We start from the raw sequence: 25675 nt of genomic DNA, 5'->3' as shown, positions 1-25675 counted from the left end.
CTGTAATTATACCCCCGTAAACTATGTTGTATGTAGGGGGGAGAGAGTGTGTATGTATATATAAATAAAATAGCCCCACTGAAACAGATAAATATATACATTTCAGTTTTTTAACAACACAAACAAACATTCTCTTTCAGCACCTGTGCAAGCTGTTAAAGTAATTAGAAAAAGTCATCTTCCACAGATGTTGCATCAGAACCTATAGGTCTGCAAGGGAATCATTATCTCTAAGGAAGTATGAGTCATAGCAATTTAATTGGATCAGGTCCTTAATGTACAATATTTCATGTCTGATATGTTCCCATTTACACTGTATTTGAAATGAATGTGATACATACATACTTGAAACAAATTCTTTACATGCATTTGGGATTATGTAAATACATTCTATTACATTCTGAACTGAGATCTTTAAATAGCCTGGTAAGACAAGATGGCCAACACTCAAATTGACAAATGGAAAAAAACAGTTGCAACAAAAAATGAGACTTCATAATTGTATCTAGTAGTGTCTAATATAAGTGAACTACCCTTGGAAAGGTGGTATGTATTACATTTTGTTTATGCAAATACATTAAGTGGAAGAATTTTAAAAAATAAATTTATTGCTACATTTAATATAGTTTCAAAACATCATGGCAATCCATTTCATAAGTAAGGCAGAAAAGCTCAACATCCTTATACTATTTATAAAAACATGCACCTTCATCAATATCCCTAAAATATACAAAGCTTCCTGCCTTGCATATTGTCATAAAACATGATCCACACTAGAACTTATTACAGATTTTGTGAATTTAACCAAAATATTCAATATTTGCATTATCAAACAAACGTTATCCAAGATGGCCACAACAGTAAGTATTAGATATTCAAGATGTAATTGAATACATTTTGGTTTGTTCATTATAGAAATGGTTGCTGCGCTAAACATAGGCACAGTGAGAAACTTTACAAGGCACTAGTAGGACTTGAGTACCTAACTGTCCTTTGTGCTTTTGACAATCTCCCCCTGTATCCTTCTAATAGCATTCTAGAACAGCTATCAGTATTACCAACTCCAGGCAAACAGACTTTTAAAAAGAAACGTATACTTGTATCAAGGACAGTGTTTTTAAAAGGTACTTCCTGGGAAAGTTCAAGATACAAAATTTCAACTATAAACTATACAAATACATATTATTAAACACTGTGGCATAAATTTTATCAGTAGATGACTTCATTATAGATACTCAAAATCTTGTTATAATATTGCTTAAATAGTGTTTGTGGCAGTGTTTTGTGAAACACTTTGCCTCAATGGTCATTTCTCAAATACATACAATCATGTTCTTGTCTGAGTTTTTATTCATTTTCATTTAAATTTCATCTCTCTCAAAACTTGCTCTTCACTAAAGACTAAACACATTTTTGGAGGTCTCAGTGACAAAAAATGCCAATAATTTTGCTAGAACAACCTTTACCTGAACTATTTCTGAATTAAAGGGTCTTCATCAAATATACAAAGGGAGAGGGAGAAAAAGAGAAGAGGTCTAGTTGATTCTAGGATACTACTTCAAACAGAGCCCAAGCAAGTGGCTACCATTTGATGGCTGTTAAGTGGACTACAAAAAATGAATGTACAGCCCAGTTCCCAGTGATTAGGTATCCAACTCACTTTAGCTGTCAGCTCTCACTACAAGGCTGTCAAACCTCAGCAAAAAGGTCAAAGATTGAATAAGTATGCAAACTGAATTACCCGCTCAATACCAGATGTGGCTCCTCCAGGCTGAAGTTGAAGCCCATGAGCAGGGCAGTGAGGGAAGGTGGAGGAAGATTCTGGATTAAAAACAAATTCTGTACTACGTGCAATGATAGTAGAAGCATCTCCACAATGCCTCCTCCCCCCCATTTGTGAATCAGTCACCCTCTGGGTTAGAAATATAATTTTAAATTTTCATAGTAAATCTCTTTCTGGCAGGACTGTTAATTAGCTATCCAGTTGCAATATGGGCACCTGTCCACTAGAAATGGGAGAAATATTAACAGATAGAGCGTAACTGCTACCTCTTCAATGGCATCTCAGGCAAAGTGCACTCCACTAACTGTCAAAAATCACCTCCCAGTCTGACCTCCCATAACATATTGGTACAGATACCCATTAGGGATTCCCAGAAACTTACTTGGCACCATCACAGGCACACAAGAGAAGTAAACTGCATCAGCTTTAGGTTAAAAAGAGTCTTAAACGTAACATTTTTTTCAAATAAGATTCTAGAATGAACCATTCTTAGAATAATTCACCATTACAATATCTTAGTACAAAACTATTACAGTACTTTATATACAAATTGCAGTAAAACTTAATACAATCCATGTCTGCCCAAGTCATAAAGGCTTTTTTCTACATAGGTCAATACCACAGTTCAGTTCATCTTTAGACAAGCCAAGGGGACTGTACCTTCTAATATCTTCATGTGATAGCACAATATCAGTACTGAAGACGACCCCCCCCCCCTTTTTTTTTTTTTTTGGTCAGACTGATTCTAAGCTAGATTTCATATGGTGGATCATGGATGCACAGTTCCTTCTAGTTTCATGAACCTCACAGTGAAAATATTACACACATGCAAAGCCTTTAAAAAAAATCCAAAAAACAAAAAGCAGTGAACTGCTCTTCAGCAGCCATCATATTGCCTATGTAGCTGTAAAATCAAGTCTAACCCAGGTAAGTAAGGAATGCTGCATCATTAGGAAAAATCAGAATTTCTAAAGTTAAAAACGAAAGAGCTGTTGATTTTAAGGCCTTCCCCTGGGGAAATATGAAGAGATCAATGCTGTCTTTAAGAACAAAGTGACATTTGACCGACATCAAATCAGCCTTGTTAACATAACCACTTCTTTTGCTGCTCTGGATTTTTAGGTAGCATTTTGTATTCATTCATACAAAATGAATTTTCCTATGGGCCCCAATGCTGTTAACAATGAAACAATAACTTTAAAATACCTAATCACATAAAATGCAAAAATAAAGTTTTACAGAAGGATTTCTTACATTAAGACCTTAATATGACTAAAGTACTGAGGTATTTCTATTTGCAATTTCATGTAAAACTGTGACAGATTGATCAATGCAGAGCAAAATTCCCACCTGAAAGCCATTGCTTACTGTAAGTAAACCCTGAAGTCTAATGGAGCATTTAGACAAGTTTATGCACTTGACACTCATTCACTGTACTTGTTCAAGATGTGAAGGAGCCTCTCATATTCCATAATACACTTCACAATAGAGTCTGTAAAGCTAATCAAATGCAAACGGATGTCTTAAAATAATTTGCAAAATAAGTTACATGAGAAAAAAGTTCCAAATTCTGTTCAACATAAAATAGGATCAAAGATGGTTAAACATGTTTCAGTTGAAAATATCCACAGCATCCATGTAAATACAAATGTAAGATTTACATTTCTATGTATTCTTGTTCCTGAATGTAATAAGAAGCCAGGTCGGGAAATTCTTTGAACTCCTGTGAAGATGAAAATGGGAAGGAACCAACTTATGACCTCCAGAAGGAAGAAGACAGATAACCCTTTGGTAAAGGAATTTCCTTCCGCTGCAAACATTTCTAGGAAAAAAACAAAACAAAAAAACCCAGTCATTTTAGAACCAATGCAAGCAATTCCAAACAATCAAAAGAGATTGGCTACATTATGGAAATATCTGCACCCAACAGGACTCAAGTCATACAGGAAACTCTCCCACTGAAAAAGCCTGGTAAAAGCAAGAAAACAGATACAAGTCTGACAAAATTTGGCTGCCTCTAATTGACCGCTGCATGAAAACAATCAATAAGTGCCTAGATCCATGTTCTAGTCATTAAACAGTGAAAACTAACAGTTTACAAAAAACAACACACACAAAAAATAAAATCAGGAATACTGAATGCACAAGACCTCTAAATAACCCAATCATTTTAATGGCCTGAGACTCATTTTGAACAACCTGTAACAAGCCTTCAACATATTTCACATTTTCTGTTTTTTCTTATTGAAAGTATTTCATTTACTTGGTTATATATTACTTTAAATTAAGAAATGACATTTCAAGTTAGAGAAAAAAAAAGAAAAATATCTTTGAATGAACCCACAGACATAGAAGCGCCCAAGAATCTAACAAGGAATCCATCTTCTAATTTAAGAATATTTATTTCACATTTTTGTCGAGAAACTCTTGCTGCATCCATTCCTAAACATTAACTTTTAGAGTTGATAGCAACATAAGAATGGCCATACTGGGTCAAACCAAGGTCCATCTAGCCCAGTATCCTATCTTTAGACAGTAGCCAATGCCAAGTGCCCCAGAGGGAATGAACAGAATAGAGAATCACCAAGTGATCCATCCCATGTCGCCTATTCCCAGCTTCTGGCAAACAGAGCCTAGGAACACCACCCCACCCATCCTGGCTAATAGCCATTGATGGATCTATCCTCCATGAACTTATTTAGTTCTTTTTTGAACCCTGTTATAGTCTTGGCCTTCACAACATCCTCTGGCCCAAAAGAGTTCCACAGGTGACTGTGTGTTGTGTGAAGAAATACTTCCTTTTGTTTGTTTTAAACCTGCTGCCTATTAATTTCATTTGATGACTCCTAGTTCTTTTGTTCTGAGGAGTAAATAACATTCCCCTATTTACTTTCTCCATACCAGTCATGATTTTATAGACCTCAATCATATCCTCCCTTAGCAGTCTCTTTTCCAAAATGAAAAGTCCCAGTCTTATTAATCTCTCCTCATACAGAAGCCATTCCATTCCCCTAATAATTTTTGTTGCCCTTTTCTGAAGCTTTTCCAATTCCAATATATCTTTTTTGAGATGGGATGACCACATCTGCACGCAGTATTCAAGATATGGGCATACCATGGATTTATATAGAGGCAATATGCTATTTTCTGCCTTATTATCTATCCCTTTCTTAATGATACCCAACATTCTGCTTGCTTTTTTGACTGCTGCTGCAAATTGAGTGGATGTTTTCCGAGAACTATCCACAAGGACTCCAAGATCTTTCTTGAGTGGTAACAGCTAATTTAGACCCCATTATGTTATATGTATAGTTGGGATAATTTTCCAATGTGCATTACTTTGCATTTCTCAACACTGAATTTCATCTGCCATTTTGTTGCCCAATCACCCAGTTTTGAGATCCTTTTGTACCTCTTCTCAGTCTGCCTGGGACTTAACTATCTTGAGTAGTTTTGTATCATCTGCAAATTTTGCCACCTCACTGTTTACCCCTTTTTCCAGATCATTTATGAATATGTTGAATAGGACTGGTCCCAACACAGACCCTTGGAGATACCACTATTTACCTCTCTCCATTCTGAAAACTGACCATTTATTCCTACGCTTTGTTTCCTATCTTTTAACCAGTTACCAATCCATGAGAGGACCTTTCCTCTTATCCCATGACAGCTTACTTTGCCTTAAGAGCCTTTAGTGAGGGACCTTGTCAAAGGCTTTCTGAAAATCTAAGTACACTATATCCACTGGATCCCCCTTGTCCACATGACCTCCTCAAAGAATTCTAGTAGATTGGCGAGGCATGATTTCCCTTTACTAAAACCATGCTGACTCTTCCTCAAATTATGTTCATCTATATGTCTGACAATATTGTTCTTTATTATAGTTTGCCTGGTACTGACATCAGGCTTACAAGCCTGTAATTGACAAGATCACCTCCGGAGCCCTTTTTAAAAATTGCCATCACTTGGCTCTCCTACAGTCATTTGGTACAGAAGCTGATTTAAATGATAGGTTACAGACTACTGTTAGTAGTTCTGCAGTTTCACATTTGAGTTTCTTCAGAACTCTTGGGTATACTATCTGGTCCTGGTGATTTACTAATGTTTAGTTTATCAATTTGTTCCAAAACCTCCTCTGATGATACCTCAATCTGAGACAGTTCCTCACATCTGTCACCTAAAAAGAATGGCTCAGTTTGGGAATCTCCCTCAGATCCTCAGCTGTGAAGACTGATGTAAAGAATTCATTTAGTTTCTCTGCAATTGCCTTTTTCGTCCTTCAGTGCTCCTTTGTTTTTAAATAAGAAAAGCACAAACTCCTGTGTCTTAGTTTCATATTTATTAAAACTAATAAATATTTGCAAGACAACTCCAAAATAAAGTATATTTCACAACTTTGCAAAATATTTCTTCAAAAGGATGCCTAAATGCCATTTTGTGAACAGTAGTTCAAAAGTCTACTCTGAAGGAGATTATCAGTTATTAAACTTGTGCTCATGTGGTATTTAGTCTGTACAGAAGACACTATGTGAACATGCACGTGTCTGAAGAAAGATAGTTGCTATGTAATACAATGAATTAGTGGAGCCATAGATCTTGAACCTAGAGGTCTCCTCTCACTGCAGTATCAGAAATCCATTTATAACTGAAAGAATTTCCACTGAGAATCACATCCATTACAACTTTTTTGGGGGGGACAGAGGGGCAGCTGAGAAGGGAGATGTTTTGGAGTCATAACCATCAAGAAGACTGAACAGACTCAGTAACAAAGAAGCCATATAAGAACACAGAATGCATCAAAAAGTCATAATCATGGACCTTTTGGGAATCAGAAGGCAGCAAGGGATTTGCTGACTGAACAATATCACTTTAAGAAAAGGGGAAAAAAATAGAGACTTTCAAGGAATTTAAAAGAAAATGCTTTACCTCCAAGAATTGCTTAAGCCTCATTAAAGAGCCCATCTGTCCAGAGATGGTGATTGCTTCAATCCTGCAGAGAGATCAACAGCCTTGTTTTATTAAGTGAGGGAGAGCTCATGACAAATCTGAAGTGAGGGAGGATGGAAGAACTGTCAGGAACACTAACGAACATAGATCTAAGAGGAAACGCTCCTAATTCTGAAAAAAAAAAAACCAGAAGTTTCTTTGTATAAGGTGTTTATATATATGTATATGTATATGTGTGTGTCATACCTGTGAAAATAGTCTTCTCTGATAAGTAGCAGCATCTTCCAGAACTGGACCTGGTAGTGTTTCATGAGCGCATTGCCACACACCTGGTACACCAAAACCATAAGGTAACAGAGATCAGATTTCAGAACTGAGCCTTGTAATTACGCGAGGACTCTTATACAAATTTGTATGATACAACTCCTCAAGACTTAGGCAGTATAGTGTGAACAATGCTGGCCATCTACATCTTGAATCACACTCCAGAATTCATCCAGATTGCCACAGAACAAGAGAAGTCTCCAAATCCATTAGAACCCAAAAAGAAACATCTCACTTCTACAGTATCAGGGAATGAAGTGCCCATCACCAGTAACACTTTCTGGCCAAGCATTTACCCCAATTTGCAAGAATTTTGTTCTCTATTATATTTGTTAATATCCTGTATTTTAATGCCATATATTTCAAGGTAAGGAAGCTCAGCCATTCTCTTTCCCAACCCCATCATCATTATCAATACCACCTTGTTTCTCATCATTCACCCATGTACAGTCCATGGTGTCACCTTTGAGATCTACTTCCTGTTAGCAGTATCTCCCCAAAATAATTCTCTTCCTTACCCATTTTGCCAGTCCATTCACTGGTCATGTCTCACTTTGACTATTATAGCAGCTTTTCAGCTCTCCCTATGGAGCCCATTCAAAATGGAAGTATCAAGACCACAAGTTTTTTGCCTGCTGTCAGTGTCTTGGATCTCTACGGTAGCTTCCACCTTTTTTCTGCATGAAGTTCTCTGCTCCGCTTTCAAGGCTCTACAGACTTCTGCCTTTATCTACAGAACTCCTTCTCTTGCTGTGTATGCTCCAGCCATGCTTCTTTACTGGCCTCAACCTGGTCTTCACCCATTACCAGTTTGGTGCCTTATTTACGTAGCTTCATATCGTAGGATCAGTCTCTCAAATAATGCACACCAAGCTCTCTCCCCTTTTTTGCTGTAAAAGCCCACCTGTTCTGTGAAGCAACTTAGTTAGGATGGCCATATGCCATAAAACGTTCTGCATTGTATTGTACCAGCCAGTCCCAGGACTAACTAGTTTGGGCTTGCCAAGTGTATGAAGAATAAAAATAAGGAATTAAAAATATTGATGAGCTTAATGTGAACTGCCTCAGCTGCTGAGGGACCAAGTGTAATAAAAGGCCAAACCCTGCACTGTGGGAGTCCAGCTTTTCAAACAGATAAAACTGAAATCATATCACTGAGGGAATTAAGGACTGCATCTAGCAAGGGTCTCTGACAATACACATAAGCCTCCTTTCAAGAGCGTACGGAGGGGTAGAGGAGGGGTGACGCTCAGGCCATTTATAGAAAACGGTCATGGCTTCAGACAGCAGTATCTGAACATGCTAATCTTATATAGTAATGTCACCACCGTGTCTGATAGCATATTATTGATGAGACGACCTAGGGCCAGACTTTTAGCCTAGTTGTACATCCAATTTATTTATTTTGCTAGTGAGGCTCATGCCAGTTCACATCACTTACCTCTAAGAAATCAAAGAGAAGCGTAGCTGTCACATCAGAGAGAGGCTCCATGTTCAACATTTGAGCCAGCCAGCGCCATCCGTGGGCCAGCCCATGAGGGTGACTCTAAAGGAACAAGAAAGCTACTCACTGCATGACTGATAATCTTGCAAAATATTGTCACCAAAAACATTACCAGATTTTTCTCCAGTTCCACTTGCTCTCCAAGGGACAGTTATTTTGGGACAGTACTTTGTGCATTTTCAGAATATTTTCTGATCAAGAGACCATTATAAACATGCAGACAAACCATTACTTTGTACTTTTAAAGGAATTTTTAAGAACAATTTCAAGACATACTATGTAAAAGATAATTCTTCAAAAGTTGGAACTGTTTTAAATTAGTCAATTTAAAAAAAATCAAGTTGACAGTCCCTTTAAACATAGCTTATCTCTGTTCACAATGACTGGTTTAAACTCTGTCTGGATCAGTTTTAAACCACATTTTAAATCAGTTTAGTCCACGCTGTTCCTATCCCAAGAGCTAGTGTTGTAATATAACGTTTTTAAAGCGCTATTTACATACCACTTGTTTGTTTCCATAAGGCCACCGTAGTTGAATGATAGCAGCATAAAGACGGATCATTCCAGACATCCGTTTAAGAAAATTATCCTGCTGCTCTACCATGGAATCCTTAACTTGATAACCAAGTATCCTGTGTGTTAGAAGAAAGATATTCTAATATTAATACATCAAACCAGATTAATTGAAAAACATATATCCCTTCACCAGCAAATAAAAAAAAGTTGGATAAGCAACTATGCTAAAAGTCTGGCCTTAGGTCCGCTCATCAGTAAGGTGCTATAAGACAACTGAAAGTTTGAACAGCGTCAAGGGGCATACGAATGTTTAGCATATCTGGCACATAAATACCTTGCAAAGCTGGTTACAACAGTACCATGCGAATGCTTATCACTTTCAGAGACATTGTAAGTCAGAAGCAGGCAGCATTATCTCCCATAAATGTCAACAAACTTGTTTGTCTTAGCACTTGACTGAACAAGAACTAGGACTGAGTGGACTTGTAGGCTCTGAAATTATACATTGTTTTGTTTTTGAGTGCAGTTATGTAACAAAAAAAAATAAAAATAAAAATCTACATTTAGAAACTGCATTTTCACAACAAAGAAATTGCACTACAGTACTTGTATGAGGTGAACTGAAAAATACTATTTTTGTTTATGTTTACAGTGCAAACATTTATAATAAAAAATATACCCTTTGATTTCAATTACAACACAGAATACAATAGATATGAAAATGCAGAAAAAACATCCACAATATTTAATACATTTCTATTGGTATTCTATTGTTTAACAGTACGATTAAAATTAATCGTGATTAATTTTTTGAGTTAATCATGTGAGTTAACTGCAACTGACAACTCTAAAAAATACTATTTCTTTTGTTTCTAATTTACAGTGCAAATATTTGTAATAAAAAATATAAAGTGATCACTATATGCTTTGTATTCTATGTTGAAATTGAAATCAATGTTTTAAAATGTAGAAAACATCCAAAAATATTTAAATACATGGGATTCTATTAGCAGTGCGATTAAGACTGTGATTAATCATGATTTTTTTTAATCTCATGATTAATCATGATTCTTTTTTTTTTTTAATTGTTTGACAGCCCTGGTTGAAACACTATTTTGGGGAGTGGAGGTATTTTAGTGGCCATAGCATCCACTTAAACAGCAGACAAACCAGTGACACTGCTTCTAGACATGCCTGATCTCAGATTTCCAAGTAATGGCAAACATCAGTATAAAGCAATAAGGTTCTATTAATCTATCTTTGGATTCTGTACTGGACACCACAAAACTAGATCAGTAAATTATTCTTTGAGGAAGGAAGTGAGGGCAAATGAGGGTTAATGTAAGAAAACATGTATTTCTTCAATTTTTCCACCAGCCACTAATCTCAGCCCTTACAGAACTCCAAAGAAGTCCGTTTATATGGAAAAGTTACCTCTGATACTCTTCTATGGGAGTCCCCTCCTTGAACGCAGGATAAAATGGTACAGAGTAGGGGCACTGTCTGTGCAGGTGAGCTAAAATGAGGTCTCCCACCCTGGGGTGTAATTCCCAGATTCCTGAAGCCACCACAGCAATTGGGAAAGCCGCCTCGTGGTGAGAAGCCACTTCCTCCTCTCCTTGTTTCTGAAAACATTTCAAAGTTAATGCTCTACAAAGACAACATTTTCATTTAATTTTTTAAGTTTACATATATCCTTTACTGAAGGCTTCTAATGCTTCTATACATTCCATGAACATGCAGCTACCAATATGGGAGAACAATACAATCTACATGTCCTTGCTGGAGAGAGACGGAGGCCCATAAACCCTTCTTCTCCGGATAAAGAAAATGAGTAAGTGATTAGAGGCAGTATTTACAAAAGCCTGTAGTTAAGGTTACACAAATATTTTCATTCTAAAGAACCATTTTTAGATGCTTATAATTTAACCAAGTTTCACCCTTTGAGCTAGAATTCTGCACATTTGTGATCAGCACAAAAGCAAGGGTTATTGATGTATTTAAATCTTCAGCAAATGCAGTTTGAGAATAGAGAGCAGAAAAAACAACACTCCCTATTAAAAAAAAAAAGAGCAGCTTAATTTGAACAGCTATAGCCCCTCAATAGGAAGTGTTGGAAACTTGGCAAGGGCATAGTCCCTAGATTGCAGATGTGTGTTTCAGTGCCCCAGTGAATTGTTTAAAATTTTGCCACGCTAAAAGGTTTTCAATAGTGTATTTTGAGCACGTGCACAGGTTTGTGTTATATGATACGCTAAATATCACCTTGCATTCCACTCGTACTGCACACACCTCTGTTAAAAAGAAAGAGTGTGTAGGGAGTAAGTTGAGGAGCCAAAGGGGCCTTGCCTCCTTCCATAAGATATGAGCAAGTGCATAAAGAAGAAAGGCTCCTCTTTTCCCTGGGCCAAAAAATATATCCCCCTTTTTTCTAATCAGTGCAAGCATAGCCTGGCAGTTGATAAGTTCCTAAGAGTTTTGTTTTCTATAGTTAAAGAGACAGGTCAGCATCCCAGAGAAGCTCGAATCTTTGGCTACCCTCACCACCCTAATAAGACAAGGTGTCCTCACCACAAATTTCTCTGCCAGTTTGTAATAAACAAAATCCAGACCCTGTGGATGTTGAGTCACCGACACAGTTCGTCCTCCAGACTGAACAGATTTTCCAGAGAGAAGGTTATTGATTTTGTCAAATATCTCTCTTAGCTGAGAGCCTGTGAATATATCATCAATAGAGCATGGAGACACAGAATATTAGGAAGTTGCCAACAAGCAAGTCTCAACCAAACCACATCAGCCTCAGTAAAGCCAGCACCAGATTCTGAAGGGTAAGAGTTCTCAGCCCCCCATTCACTGTTAATATTTCTAAATCTGGACACTAGAACTGAATTGTGATAAAAATCAGTAAGATCCCTCCCAATGGTGGAAAATACCCTCCCAACTGCAAGGTAAAGTTCAGAGAGCAACGATCGGGACTCCATGCACGTTAGCTCTCCAATGTAATAGCAATGCAGAGATACAGGGCAAGCTCAGTGTTCCCCTCAGATATTTAGAGGTTAACAGCATCTTAGCTGGGATTGTTCTCAGCATTTTCCTGACCTGCTATGGAAGAAATCTGGCTCACAGGAATGCTGGCTGCTTTCTGGAGATCCATTCTGATATGCTTCACCTGTAGAAGATTGTAAAAATCACTTCAGACAAGAAACCTGATCAAGCCCAAAGAGGCAGATCATCACAGGGAAGACGCTTCTCATGAGTGGCCCAATCCTACAAGAATGCATTCAGCAATAACTCCCACTGATTTTAATAGGAGTTAAGAGTCCTCACACACAAAGGAAGCATTCAGGTCCTTGCAGGACTGGGCCCAAAATGCTGATCAAGCTCCACCCCAGGAACACACAACAGAGGATGAACTGTACATTGAACAGCTTCAGACTAATAAACGAAGAACTCCTTTTGAGACAGCAACATGCCAGTCTCCTACACAAAAAAGTTTTAATGCCTTATGAAGTCTCCTTGAAGATGAAGATACGTAATTAGGACTTGATCACATATCAGTCTGCCACGGTCATTGCTGTGCATCTTGAAAAGACTGAGCATGAAATATCTGATTTTCCAAGATAGAAAACAAGTGTATGTGATACATTGGGAGGACTGGATCAAGTCTAGTGTCTAGGTTTTGCTCCATTACAGTATTTTTTAATTGGAAATTGGAGCAGGTGCTCAGGTCTTAAGGCAGCCAGAACTTTTCCTGCAGTATTTAAGAAAAAAAAAAAGTACTATAACTGAGAAGTGTTAATAAAAATAAAATTTCTGTGAAAGCAGAGTAGCTGCTGCTTAACATTTTACTGTCTCAAGGTTTCAGCTTCATTGAAACCTAAAAGCTTCCTTGAATCAATGTAATTTGTCAGTACTCCTCCCACACCTGAAGTTGTTATAATCCATTAGGGAATATTGCTTGCTGTGGAAACTTACAACTTACATATGTGATGTGAGAGGCACAAGTTTAAAAAAGACCAACCATTTTCTCACCAGGAATGAGAGAAGAGATGCAGGAACAGGGCTGTTTAAAGGAATGGTTTTCAAAGTCTTTTGTGACATTAACTACTGTTTAAGGACTTACTGGCAGCCCCAACTCCAAGTCATTTACTTTTTTGGGTTTAAACCAGATCACAATATACACAGGCCAAAAATCTGCTTTATGGCAGACTTCCAAATTTTTTTACTCGCCCTCTTAAAGAGATTATTTTTGACAGGTGAATAAAGCATTTATTCTTTCATCATAATCTTGTTAAAAGGTGGATGAGTAGGTTTTGCATGTGGACTGGTACGTTTTCAGGACCATTCTGAAGGCTGCTTTACATCCCACTCAAGGTAAGTATTAGACAGAAGACCGGTAGAAAGACAGCGGAGGGACGGAGAGAGAGGGTTTTCCTAACAATATTGATCATTTGGATTCGTAAAGTAGCCATACCTGATTGTCTTTGCAGTCAGTCAGTCCACTAAAGGAAGCAACACACTGGTCAGATGCATCCTGCAATTGCTGGTACCACTGCATTGTGCTCTCCTCTGCCTTAACCTGAAGTCCTAATACTAGACAAGAAAAGCAGTCACATGAAAATTAACTATTACCACAACAAAGACATCAGAAATTCTAATGCCTACAAAAATTGCCAAGACTAAGAAGTTCTGAGCAGCTATTGTTCTTCACAACCAAATTTAGAAAATCAATTATACCCGACTAAGGCTTTGCAAATTGTACAAAAGTCTACCCTTTGAAGACTGATAGCTCCTGTGCCTGGATTTTTTGAACTTCAATTACAGACAAACAGTAAGCAATTCTAGAGGCCTTTCTGGACGCATGTGGTAGCAAGAGTGAGGCATTAGAAATGGCTCCCTTTAATAATCCATGCATGTAACCCAGCACACATTGTCTCACAAGGTTCTCCCCTACTCTATTAACAGTTTGTGTCCCTCTTGTCCCAGCATGATGTGTATTGTCCAAAAATGACTGGTTTTGCATCAGTTTACATAACCAGTTTATGAAACATCAATTTCAGTGTCAATGAAGCTTTCTGCCAGCAATCCCATACCCACAATAGCTCTACTTGACTGAAGCTTATCCATGGTGATGCTCCCCCAGCCTGTGCATTTCTGAACCAGTGTTTAGCCTGGCAACCCAGTGGAGTTCAGTAAAATAAGGTAGGTCTCAACTGGTGCTGGACCTACCTTCCTTCTGCTCTTTTCCCCGCGGATGTTGTGCGGGGACTGGAGTCTGGGCCTTCAGCTGTTCTTGTTTCTGTAACTCCTTCTGCCTCTCTCTCTCCTCTTCTTCATCCCGCTTCCTTTTCTCTTCCAAAGCTGTGGCAATTTCTTGTTGCATGCTAGATATTAACCCTCGCATTTCCTGCAGTGCTCGCTCAGTGTTGGCTACATCTACCTGAGTAGGGAAACCTCTCTACCAGGAAACAAGGAAAAGGCAAATTAAAGTTCTCCCCCTACCAAAAGGCCAACTGAGGGCAGGCTGCTCCCAGAATAGCACCTAGATACTTGTGTAGAAACTGTGAACCTAACACATATGCTGTCTACTATCCCCAATGTGCAATGGCAGCACCATTCTACTGGAAAGCCCAGACTGCTTCCTCCAGAACCAGTGATTAATTCACAACACCAGTCAAGAGACGCAAATTTGTTGCCTTTAGTCACTTCCTGGTACACAACAGACAAGGCAGAATTTCTGCCTCCTATACTGTGTACACCAGTTACTGAAGACTTCTACTTACACTGCTACAGTCAAGCTCTAGAAACAGAAAGGGATCCACTGCGAAGCAGCAAAATAAGTGGCATTAGTTTAACACCATCTTACTTCTTATAACTAAGGAAGAATAACCACCTTTGCAAACCCAACACAGACACAGAATCTAGTGATCGGGCCAGACAAGACTCTCAATACATTAGTCCCATTAACAGGGTTGGGTAACACAACAAAAAGGGATCATGCTAGAGAAGCAAGTCCATATAGTCTGAATATCCATTTCCCTTTAACCCCACTGGGAAGAGGGCTATTTCACATGCCAGCTAAAGCTGAAGTTACAAGACATTTATGACAGACTGGAATTGAGAACTAGCCCAGCCCATGCCAAATTTTAGAGTGTGTCATTGGTTTACTCTGTCTCCCACCTTTCATATAGAGAAGAGTAGTTTTGTGAGAAAACCTAGATGCTATAGGAAAGCTTGTGAATGCTGGAACGTACTAAACACTGTGCATCATTTAATCTCAAACAATTGTTTGACCACCTATTACGGTTCTAGCATGGTCTCAGAAAAGAGATATCTAACGTTAACATTTTACCGTATATTTCACATCAAGTATCACTTCTCCAGTAAAAATCCCCATAAATTTAAATAAGCTTTTTTCAAGGGAGCATCTAAAGTGAGTTGAAAAAAAGATTCTCTTTCTTTCAAGAACTGCATCTACAAGCTCTTCTATGGCAACAACATCTCAAAGTGCCTCTCGACTAGCTGACTTAGTGTCTCCTTTCAAGGAATGACAAGCTAACTTCAAAGGAAACCTAGAAGCTCATTACCTCACTAGTGGTGCGAACGAGCCCTGACACGAGCCCGCAGATCTGGTTGCCACGGTTACTGAACCCTGAGAGATCTATCCTTGGCAAGTCTTTATGTCTGTAGTTGGGGTCAATCTGTTGGTTAAGCTGCAGCACCTCTTCCTGGATGGAATAGAGGCGACGCAACCTTTCCTGGCCTTCTTCCTTGCGCAGACGCTCCAACTCCTCCTGACGCTGCCGCTCCTGTTCTGCTTCACGAAGTTTCAGGTTTAAAATCTGGAGAAAGGAGGGAGTGACAGGGTAAAGCTAAGCTACCTAGATAAAGCTTTTCTCACAACACTACCTACACAGTTCCTGCATGCTACCCACAAGCAAAGATGCTCAGGAAAATCTGGTTAAAAACTACATTCCAGTCACCCTGCTCGTCTTGCTGGCCCGGTTTCAATCCCCACTGCAAAAATTTTACAGAGCCTTTAACGGCATGAGCCAAATTACAGCATACTAGTGCTGTTACCATAGGACTCAACGTTTCTGGAGGCAGCAACAGTCTCAGGGAGAGTTTGAAGAATTCAGTCCAAATATACTCCCTATCTAGAAAGAAAGGTTTTAGCAACATCCAAAGGAAGGACAAATCCTGCCTGCTCATAATCTACATTGACTGCTGCAGAGCAATACAGGTTGGGACACGACAGTTGCAGCTGGTATCTCAGACTGTTTGACAACAAAGGGACCAGAAGCACACACAAAAAGCAAAAGCATAGTCAACTTCCTGATCATCAGCCTTGAGTTTCACAAATCAATCTGCAGGTAAAGTTATCAGTACTGCAGCTGGGTAGGAAATGGTTTTCCTGTCCTGAAGGGCCGGGGGGGGGGGTAAGAGAGATTTTAAAAGTTTTTCCCTTGCATGTCAGGATGAAACAGAGACCTTTCAGGTTTTTTTTGTAGAAAATTGGAGAGACCCACTGCAGAATAGCTAATAGCACGGCAGTTAGGTCTCCCTCATCCCAGGTGAGTTCCCTAACCACCAGGCTCTTTGTTATTGTGGAGTGGGTCTCTCTCAACCTCTCCTGTTGGAGCTGTTCCACTTTGTATAAAATATTCATTGGCCAGAGAGAGACACTAAAACTGATTCAGTAACCTAGTGGTTAGACCACTCATCTGTAATGTGGGGGAGACAGGGACTGGAATCTGAATCCCTAACCACTAGGCTAACAAGTCAGTCAGACAGACTTTCCCTATGCCTCTCTCCTATCTGCACTTCAGAAGTCTTCCCAATGAAAGTTTCACTGAACTTTCCTGAAAAAAGTTTCAGTTCTGACAAATCAACATTTCTAACAAAAAATGTTTTATTGAAAAATTCCCCACCAGCTCTGAGGCTGTTTTGGAGCACTGGTCTGAAATCAAGAATATGAAACTGAGTAAGGACAAGTGCATAGTATTTCACTTGGGAAGGAAAAAATCAAATGCACAACTACAAAATGGGTAATAATTAGCTATGCAGTGGTACTGCAGAAGAGGATCCGGAAGTTAGGGTGGATCACAAATTGAATATGAGTTAACATTGTGATGCAGTTGTGAAAAAGGCTAATATAATTCTGGGGTGTATTAACAGAAGCCTCATATTTAAGACACAAGAGGTAATTATCCTGCTGTACTCTGCACTGGTGAGGCGTCAGCTGGAGTGCTCTGTCCAGTTCTGAGAACCACACTAAGAAATATTTGGAAAAACTGAAGAGTCCAAAGGAGGGTAAAAAAATTGCAAAAGAGGTTTACAAAATCTGACCTGTGAGGAAAGGTTAAAAAAACCTTGGTCATATTTAGTCTTGAGAAAAGAAGGCTGAATTAAATTAAGGATGGTTATAAAGAGGATGGTGAACAACTGTTCACCTCCACTGAAGGTAGGACAAGTAGTAATGGGCTTAATCTCTAGCAAGGAAGATGTGGATTATATATTAGGATTTTATTTATTTATTTATTTAAGTATAAGGATAGTTTAAGTACTGGAATAGGCTTCCAAGGGAGGCTGCGGAATCCTCATCATTGGAGGTTTTTCAGAACAGGTTGGATAAACACCTGTCAGGGATTGTCTTACATATACTTGGTCTTTCCTCATTGCAAGATGACTTATCGAGGTCCCTTCCAGTCTTTTTACTTTATAATTGGAAATATACCCATCTCCTAGAACTGGAAGGGACTTCGAAAGGTCATCAGGTCCAGCCCTCTGCCTTCACTAGCAGGACCAAGCACTGATTTTTGCCCCAGATCCCTAAGTGGCCCCCTCAAGGATTGAACCACAACCCTGGGTTTAGCAAGCCAATGCTCAAACCACTGAGCTTTCTCTCCCCCCCACATTCCTACATTTCTTTGATTTTACAGCAAAACATATACTGCTTAATATTATTTATTTTACTTTAAATGGTTTTAATAGATTATCGTAAATTTAAGCCATAAAATAGTAGTAATTTCAATTTTAAATCTACTGATTTTTAAAAATAATTTTTAAAAAAAATCTGATCAGGACACACGAGAATAGTACACCTCTCTGTTTATACATTGAACTGAAAGGTTTACTACCACAGAACAACAGTGAAGGGTGGATAACATCCTGACAAGTTGGGTTACAATGCCTCAGTGGCTATGGACATTATCTTGAATAGTTATATATGAAGGGCTAAAGTCCTGGTCCATCTGAGGTCAGTAGCAAACTACCTTTCATTTCAACTATGATTCAGACATGAGTGAAATGTAAGTGCTTCTATTCCTGCAATATAGCAGAATGTTCTTAATGATGAACATTTCACTGGAATATCTGCATTCCCATGGGGATGTAGCAAGTATGTGGAGCAGCACTGCAAAGTATATTTTTACTCTACACATGTGTTATGCTACACATCACTAAAGCAGTTAAATTTGTGCAAGTCCTAGCTTCCAAACAAAGGCAAATCACCCTTCCTTGTAATAGCACTACCCTTCCTAAGCTCAGACCTTTGCTCTGTGTCGATGTTCCTCTTTCAACTTCTCCTGCTGACCCTGGGCCTCCCTGGAGCTGAAATACAAGCAGAAGAAAATGAAGGACCTTTCTGTTCTTCAAAGGACTTTGAAGGATTCCCTACCCTCTTCCCCAAGACATGTTCCAGATGAAGTACAGTCTATGGAGACACCAAAGAAGCTATTTTAAAATTGGTTTAAAGGAGAACTCCATCAGATGCACTCTCTTCATCCATTTACTGAAAGCTGGAACCACCTGAAAACCACCTTGAAAGATAAATATCAGTAGGACAGTAAATGCAAAGATGCTGCATATGAGATTTTCAAGCATAAGTCACAGAAATGTCAACCCCAGAGTCCTGACAAAATTCCAAAAGGTGAATTACACTCTCCATTCTTGAAGTATCAATTAGATACAATCGTCTTCACTTCCTGTCCTGAACTACTGTGTACTGTTACACAGATGTCTCTTAACACCTCAAAGTTCCTATTTAGTTTGTATAGGGTACTATGGAAAAAAAATAGTATGTGAATCTGTAATTAAAGACTATCATAACGCATATCCACAAGGGGTCCAAATTAAGGCATTTTCTAACTTTTGAGTGCTTTACTTTGCAACCTTAATCTTGTGTGGAAGCGTGAGAGAGGTTTCTTAGGTTTTAAAAAACAGCAAACTGAAAAAACACATGTGGATCATCAGCAGGGCTGGAACCTTCAGATCCACTGCAATGACCTCTGCCACTTGATCTTACAGAGTAACCAATAGCGAATAACCATCTACTATTCTTATTTGAACCAGCACTGGAGAGGGATGAGACATTTTGCCAGCACATTTCACAGATATTTGCTGATGGCAGAGAAACACTGAGATTCAGGAATTTTGGGTTCCATTCAGGGTGCATTGAAATCTTAAGCACAAGACAGACCCCTGGTATGGAAAACTTCATGCTAAACAGATAAAGCTTCACAAAGTTAAAGCAATTGAAAATAGCATCTTAGAATAATAGGTAGTGCTACCAGCTCAGCCTCCAATAGAGAATACTTGTATCAATAGACAGTGAGTCAACTTGATACTTTAATACCCATATGTAAGGCAGCAAGTGACTTCCATGCAATTAAATTCTAAACCATAATGTTACATTGTTTTCTTTACTTGTAAAAGCCATGTGCACATTTGTTTGAGCTTACGATCACAAAGGATAGCCTCTTGATGTTCAATAAGACATACAAAAACATCTATTGGGTACCAATCCATTCACAAACCTCAACAGAAAGTAGCTCTATTTTAATAGGGTTACAGATCCAAGAATCAGAACTCTCAATTCAGTCAGTGTCCAACAACACAAGTTAGTTGTTGCATTTCTAAGAGGTTGCATGATAGAACTACCCTTACCTCTTCTCCATCACTTCCTGCAGGTCCTGGTATTCCTGGTGCTGTTTTAATTCCTTCAGCTCATCAAAGCGTTTCAGCTGCTCACTCGCCATATCAGAAACCGCCCTCACCACCTGCTCTTGCTGCTCCTGCCGCTGCCTGAGCCCCTCCTGCAGATTGCAAGGAGAGACGAAGAGCCATTCATATACACAATGCATTTTGAACACAGCCCTCCTGACTTCTAATGAAGGGATTTCACATAAACAGCCCCACCAAAGACTTTGACAGAGATAGGAACTGCGCTACAGTAATCACTGGGATCTGCATACAAGATAATGCAAGTGAAGCAGCACAAACTAGGCCAAGATAACCATAAACATATTTTAATTTAGGTGTTATCTGCTTGTCCCACTAGTTTTAGTGGAACATCGTCACATTTGACTACATAGTACCCCAGTGTTTCAACATGCCTTGTTACCTTTCCTTTCAACCTATGGACCTCCTCGTACATCCATATGCAGCCTTCCACTTCTGTAACTTTAGATGGTAGAACCGTAAGATGGACTTCATGGTCTGTCTCCAGCAGACTAAGATCTTCATTGCCCTGTATGGACAGCAGAACAACCCAGGTCAGTGACAGACTAGGTCACCAAGTTATGCAGGAAACTAGGTACAGTGACAACCTTTCTTTAGAAAATAGTACGCACCAGAAGAGATAAAGGAGTCGAAGCAGATTAGTGCCTATCCATCTAAAGTTCTTATACAGCTCCCTTCTCCACAGTACTTGAGTGCCTGACTATCTTTAATGTATTTATCCTCACAACACCCTGTGAGGTAGGGAAATATTATTCCCATTTTGCAGATGGGGAACTGAGGCACAGAGAGACTAAGTGACTTGCCCAAGGTTACATAGGAAGTCTGTGGTGGAATAGGGAATTGTATCCAGGTCATTAAGCTTCCTGTGTCTCTTGTATTTTAGCTTTAGATAAAGGAAAGTGACTGATGGATCTTCAAACTATTCATTATTCTATAACTTTCATCAAGGAAACTAAATAGCACAAATTTAATCTTGCCTTACACAATCTCTCCAAAACCTCTTGCCCTCTTCATTGCAGAACTTGAGAAATTCAGCATTATTTTTGAGGCAGGAGACCAAAACTGATGCAATATTCAAGGCAAAAGCATGTTAGTGATTTATACAAAGACATATTGGTATTAAAATGCCAACTCTCATGCTTTTAGCAAATAATGGCTGCTATCCATTAAGTACAAAACAACAGTGAACTGTCCATAATAAGATCTTCCCTATGTCTTCCCCCCACCCCTAAGTCTCTAAATTAGCTAGCACCTCACCAAATACATGCAAAAAACTCAAATTCATTCCCCGGATGTGAATTACTTTGCAGATATCTGTTTTAAGTGGCAGATTATATTTTAGATGCCTGAATATCAAATCTGAAATGCTCTAAAAAGATGTAGATCATGTTGCTATGTTGGTTAAAGGTTTGCAAATCTATCACCTTTTCTTGAGTTATAAATATTTAGCTATTATATAGGCCCTGGGAAACTCCACTTATAGCCTTCTTGTACCTAGAGAATTCATCACTTACACTCATGTTGCTTTCTAACACTAAGCAGTTTTTAAATCATGGTAGAACTTCACCAGATGCTCAGATCCACGTGGCATTGCTCAAGATGGCTTCCTTAGCAAGTTCTTTCATAATTCTACAAGCAGCTGCAAAAATCTCCTAACTCAATTTAACTTAAGAAATTAAGAACTTTGTTCTATAAGAAAAGCCAATATGCACGTTCTCTTTTTGCCACCCCATTCTACATATTATCTTCAAAACCTAGCTGAGAATTGTCCTATTTCCTCTCCACTCTACCTTGTAACAGGGGCCTAACAGCTGTAAGCAACTTGGAAAGGACTTTGGAGAGCAAGCAGGAGAAAGCACAAGTACCCCCCATTAATTTTCATGAAAAGCCTAGATTTACCCCATAGTCATCCTTCCTCCATATTACTATGTCTCACAGTGACAGCCTGGAGAGCTCTTATAGTCCAGCTAATGTTTTTACACTGCCAAATGGAGTCTGCATCTGGCCCAGTAGGCAACGTTATTGAAGAGAGATGTCACTCACCATTCCAACTCACTATTTCCCAGTCAACCTATCCAAGAAACTGAATACATTCACTGTCAAAACAAATTAACACATTAGTACCAGTAGACTATTGGATCATCCTTGATCAGGCAGATTAAGGCTATAGACCACGATGCTCTTCCCCTAGCTGCTTATATATGAGTTATTAGTTAACTAGCTACCTTTGTTTCACTGGGTGCTGCAGATGAAAGTGGTGAGGAGCCCAGCTGGCTGGCAGGAGAAGTGGTCTTTGCAAGGGAGGGCAACTGGTTGTCTGTAGGAGGAATGGATTCATTGGGTGTTGAACTTCGGGAGAGAGGTGTTTTCTGCAGAGACTGGGAGATCACTTGATCCAGCACCCAGCCAGAGTAGGACGACAACTTGGGAGGGGACCTGCATCCTTCCAAAATATCCTGGAGAGAGAGAGAATTTCTTCTATGAGCATGTAAAATATCAAAGTAATCCACAAAACACAACAGTTTAAACTTTAAGGAAAAAAAGCAGATCTTGAAAAAGCTCTGAGCAGGTCTCATTCACAAGGCTTCATTGTGTAGATACCAATGTTACATCATATTATTGTGCCAGCCTCAATACCCCATTTGTCCTCTTCTCCTACAAACTTCTGCATGCTTATTTCCTTGCTGCCCCCTATGCATGGAATGCCCTTCTTGAGCTGGCCCACACAGTCACTTACCCTCTCCTCACTTAAATTGCTCCATACGATCCACTTCTTCAATATTATGCCTACAAGAAACCAGCTAAGTGTAGGTCTACACTAGAAATGCTGCAGCTGCACCGCTACAGTTTAGAGAGACTACAGTGACAGAAGGCATTATCCTGTTACTGTAGCTAATCCACCTCTCTGAGAGGCAGTAGCTAGGTCGCGTGAGTGAGGGGGGGTCCCGGAGCAGGGCTGGCAGGGAGCGGGTGCAATCCTCCCCCCCCCCCCCGTGTGTGTCTCTAAACAGGGCTGGCCGGGAGCAGGTGCAGCCACCCCCCCGTGTATTTGTGGGGGGGGGTCCCCAAACAGGGCTAGTCGGGAGCAGACGCAGGTGTCCCCCCCCAGTGTATGTGTGAAGGGGGGGTTCCCGGACAAGGCTGTCCAGGAGCAGGTGCAGCCCCCCCGTGTGGTGGGGGAGGGCCCGAGCAGGGCTGTCCGGGCGCAGGTGCAGCCCCCCCATGCATGGGGGTGGGAGGGTCCCCGAGCAGGGCTGCCCAGGAGCGGGTGCAGCCCCCCCCCCCGTGTGTATGTGTGTGATGGGGGGGGTCTCCGAGCAGGGCTGGCCGGGAGCGGGCGTAGCGCCCCCCCCGTGTATTGGGGGGGGTCCCGGAGCAGGGCTGTCCGGGAAAGGATGCAGGCCCCCCCCCCCGTGTGCGAGGGGGCCGAGCAGGGCTGGCCGGGAGCGGGTGTAGCCTTCCCATGTATTTGTGGGGGGGGGGTCCCCAAGCAGGGCTGGCCGGGAGCGGGTGCAGTTCCCCCCGTGTGTAGGTGTGTGATGGGGGGGTCCCCGAACAGGGTGGGCCGGGAGCGGGTGCAGCCCCCCCCCGGTGTGTGTGTGTGGGGGGGGCGAGCAGGGCTGGCCGGGAGCGGGTGTAGCCTCCCCATGTATTTGTGTGGAGGGGTCCCCGAGCAGGGCTGTCCGGGAGCGGGTGCAGTTCCCCCCGTGTGTATGTGTGTGATGGGGGGGTCCCTGAGCAGGGCTGGCCGGGAGCGGGCGTAGCGCCCCCCCCCCGTGTATTGGGGGGGTCCCGGAGCAGGGCTGTCCGGGAAAGGATGCAGCCCCCCCCATGTGCGTGGGGGCCGAGCAGGGCTGGCCGGGAGCGGGTGCAGCCCCCCCCGTGTGCGTGGGCGGGGGGCCCGAGCAGGGCTGGCCGGGGCATGTGGGGGGGGGTCCCCGCAGCGCTCCCCCGCTCCGCACTCACCTCACCCCGCAGCAGCCAGTCCCGCGAGTAGCTCAGCTGCCCCTTGCTGGAGCCCTTCAGCGCCTCCAGGGTCTGCCAGCGATACCGCTCCGACGGCATCTCGACCCCGCCTAGGGCTCACCACCGGCCAGCCCCAGCAACCGCCGCGCATGACCGGGACACAAGGACCTTTGACCCCTCACGCTCCTTCCGCTTCCGGGCACCCGCTGCTCCCCTCCCCTCCTAGCCCAGAGCTCTGCTGGTGGGGCTCCAGCTGCGGAAACCCGCCCTCGGTCTGACTCTGACACAGAGCAGGCTTGTCCCAAAAGCGCCTGAGGTTAGAATCTGCATAACCTCTGTCTTACCTGTGCTGAAGGGGTAACTCCCTCGGAGCCATGCCACTGTGGCTCCTGGAAAAAGGATCCCTGAGGCAGATGACCCATTTAGGATCTAGTATTTAGCCTTCACCTCCTAGGATTGCACTGTATAATTTCAACTTTGGTAAATTAGGAAGAAAAGTATTTCTGGGGCAGATTGACTCAAAAAGTTTGCCATGGTCCCAGGCACTGAAGCCTTGAGAGCACAAATCTCTACACTAGCATTCATTTAAAAAAAAAAAAAAAAAAAAAAAGGCAATGAGTGTGCAGCAGCCATCAGCCTACAAAACCACACATTCAGATCAAAAGACACTAAAGGAATCTTTCAGAATATGGTGAAAGATGTACATTAGGAGTGAGGACTTCTGAGTTCTAGCTCTGGTTCTGGCACAACTGTCACAAGTGACTTTGGATTAATAAACTGAGGCACAGGGTAATTAAATTATCTGTAAAATGGAGATACACCAACTGGAGGAAGAAGGTTAATGGCATGCTGAATATTTACATTGCTTCAAAACTCTGCTGCACATTTTTTAAGTACCTTCCTCTCCCCTGTGTTGCATAATGACCAAGTTTACTTTTCTCTAGAGCATCTGGTATACTTCTATCAGGATATTAAGATAGGTAGAGCAGAGCAATTGCCATGTTTCATGTTACTGTATTATCCCTCCTCCCATTCCTGCAGCAGCTTTGTGCTTTGAACTGCACTGAGACCATGGGAGTTCCATGCATAAAATGGATGGAGCATTAGGCTCCTTACCAAGGAGTACACAGAGAAGCAAAAAAGAAAAGGATGCCTACCTGCTGAAATCTAGAGAGACAGCCTGGATCTAATGAACTTGGAATAGAAAACTGAACTACACCTCTGCTCTGATACAACACGACCCAATATAACATGGTAAAGCAGCGCTCAAGGGAGGGGGGGGGGGCTGCGTGCTCCAGTAGATCAAAGCAAGTTCAATATAACAGTTTCACCTATAACACAGTAAGATTTTTTGGTTCCCGAGGACAGCGTTATATCGGGGTAGAGGTGTAACTGTGATAAGAGTGTATAAAAAGTAAAACAAATTCCAAGTAGAGAACAAATAGAATCTCAGCTTAACTGCTGAATGATAATGTGATACAGCCGATACAGTACATAGTCCTGGTCTACACTACAAGTTTAGGTCAAATTTAGCAACGTTAGATCAATTTAACCCTGCACCCATCCACACAACAAAGCCGTTTTTGTCAACTTCAAGGGCTCAAATTTGATTT

At 40.9% G+C, this 25675-nt stretch overlaps 1 protein-coding gene across 1 annotated transcript; it reads right to left on the bottom strand.

The window, feature by feature from the left end:
- Window positions 1–588: 588 nt before the first annotated feature.
- Window positions 589–24232, bottom strand: GLE1 (GLE1 RNA export mediator). Its single transcript, XM_030536000.1, has 16 exons — window positions 24063–24232; window positions 22322–22552; window positions 20479–20604; window positions 20022–20170; window positions 18626–18686; window positions 15662–15916; window positions 14304–14532; window positions 13549–13667; window positions 12174–12243; window positions 11646–11788; window positions 10509–10699; window positions 9061–9190; window positions 8496–8600; window positions 6977–7059; window positions 6710–6773; window positions 589–3605 (listed from the first exon to the last, which is right to left on the bottom strand). The coding sequence occupies exons 1-16, from the start codon at window positions 24159–24161 to the stop codon at window positions 3537–3539; spliced, it is 2124 nt and encodes a 707-aa protein (XP_030391860.1). The 5' UTR covers window positions 24162–24232; the 3' UTR covers window positions 589–3536.
- Between the last annotated feature and the right edge of the window lie 1443 nt (window positions 24233–25675).

The sequence above is a fragment of the Gopherus evgoodei genome, chromosome 16 (genome assembly GCF_007399415.2).
Source record: "Gopherus evgoodei ecotype Sinaloan lineage chromosome 16, rGopEvg1_v1.p, whole genome shotgun sequence".
Taxonomy (NCBI): domain Eukaryota; kingdom Metazoa; phylum Chordata; order Testudines; family Testudinidae; genus Gopherus; species Gopherus evgoodei.
This window is presented reverse-complemented; position numbering and strand designations above follow the sequence as displayed.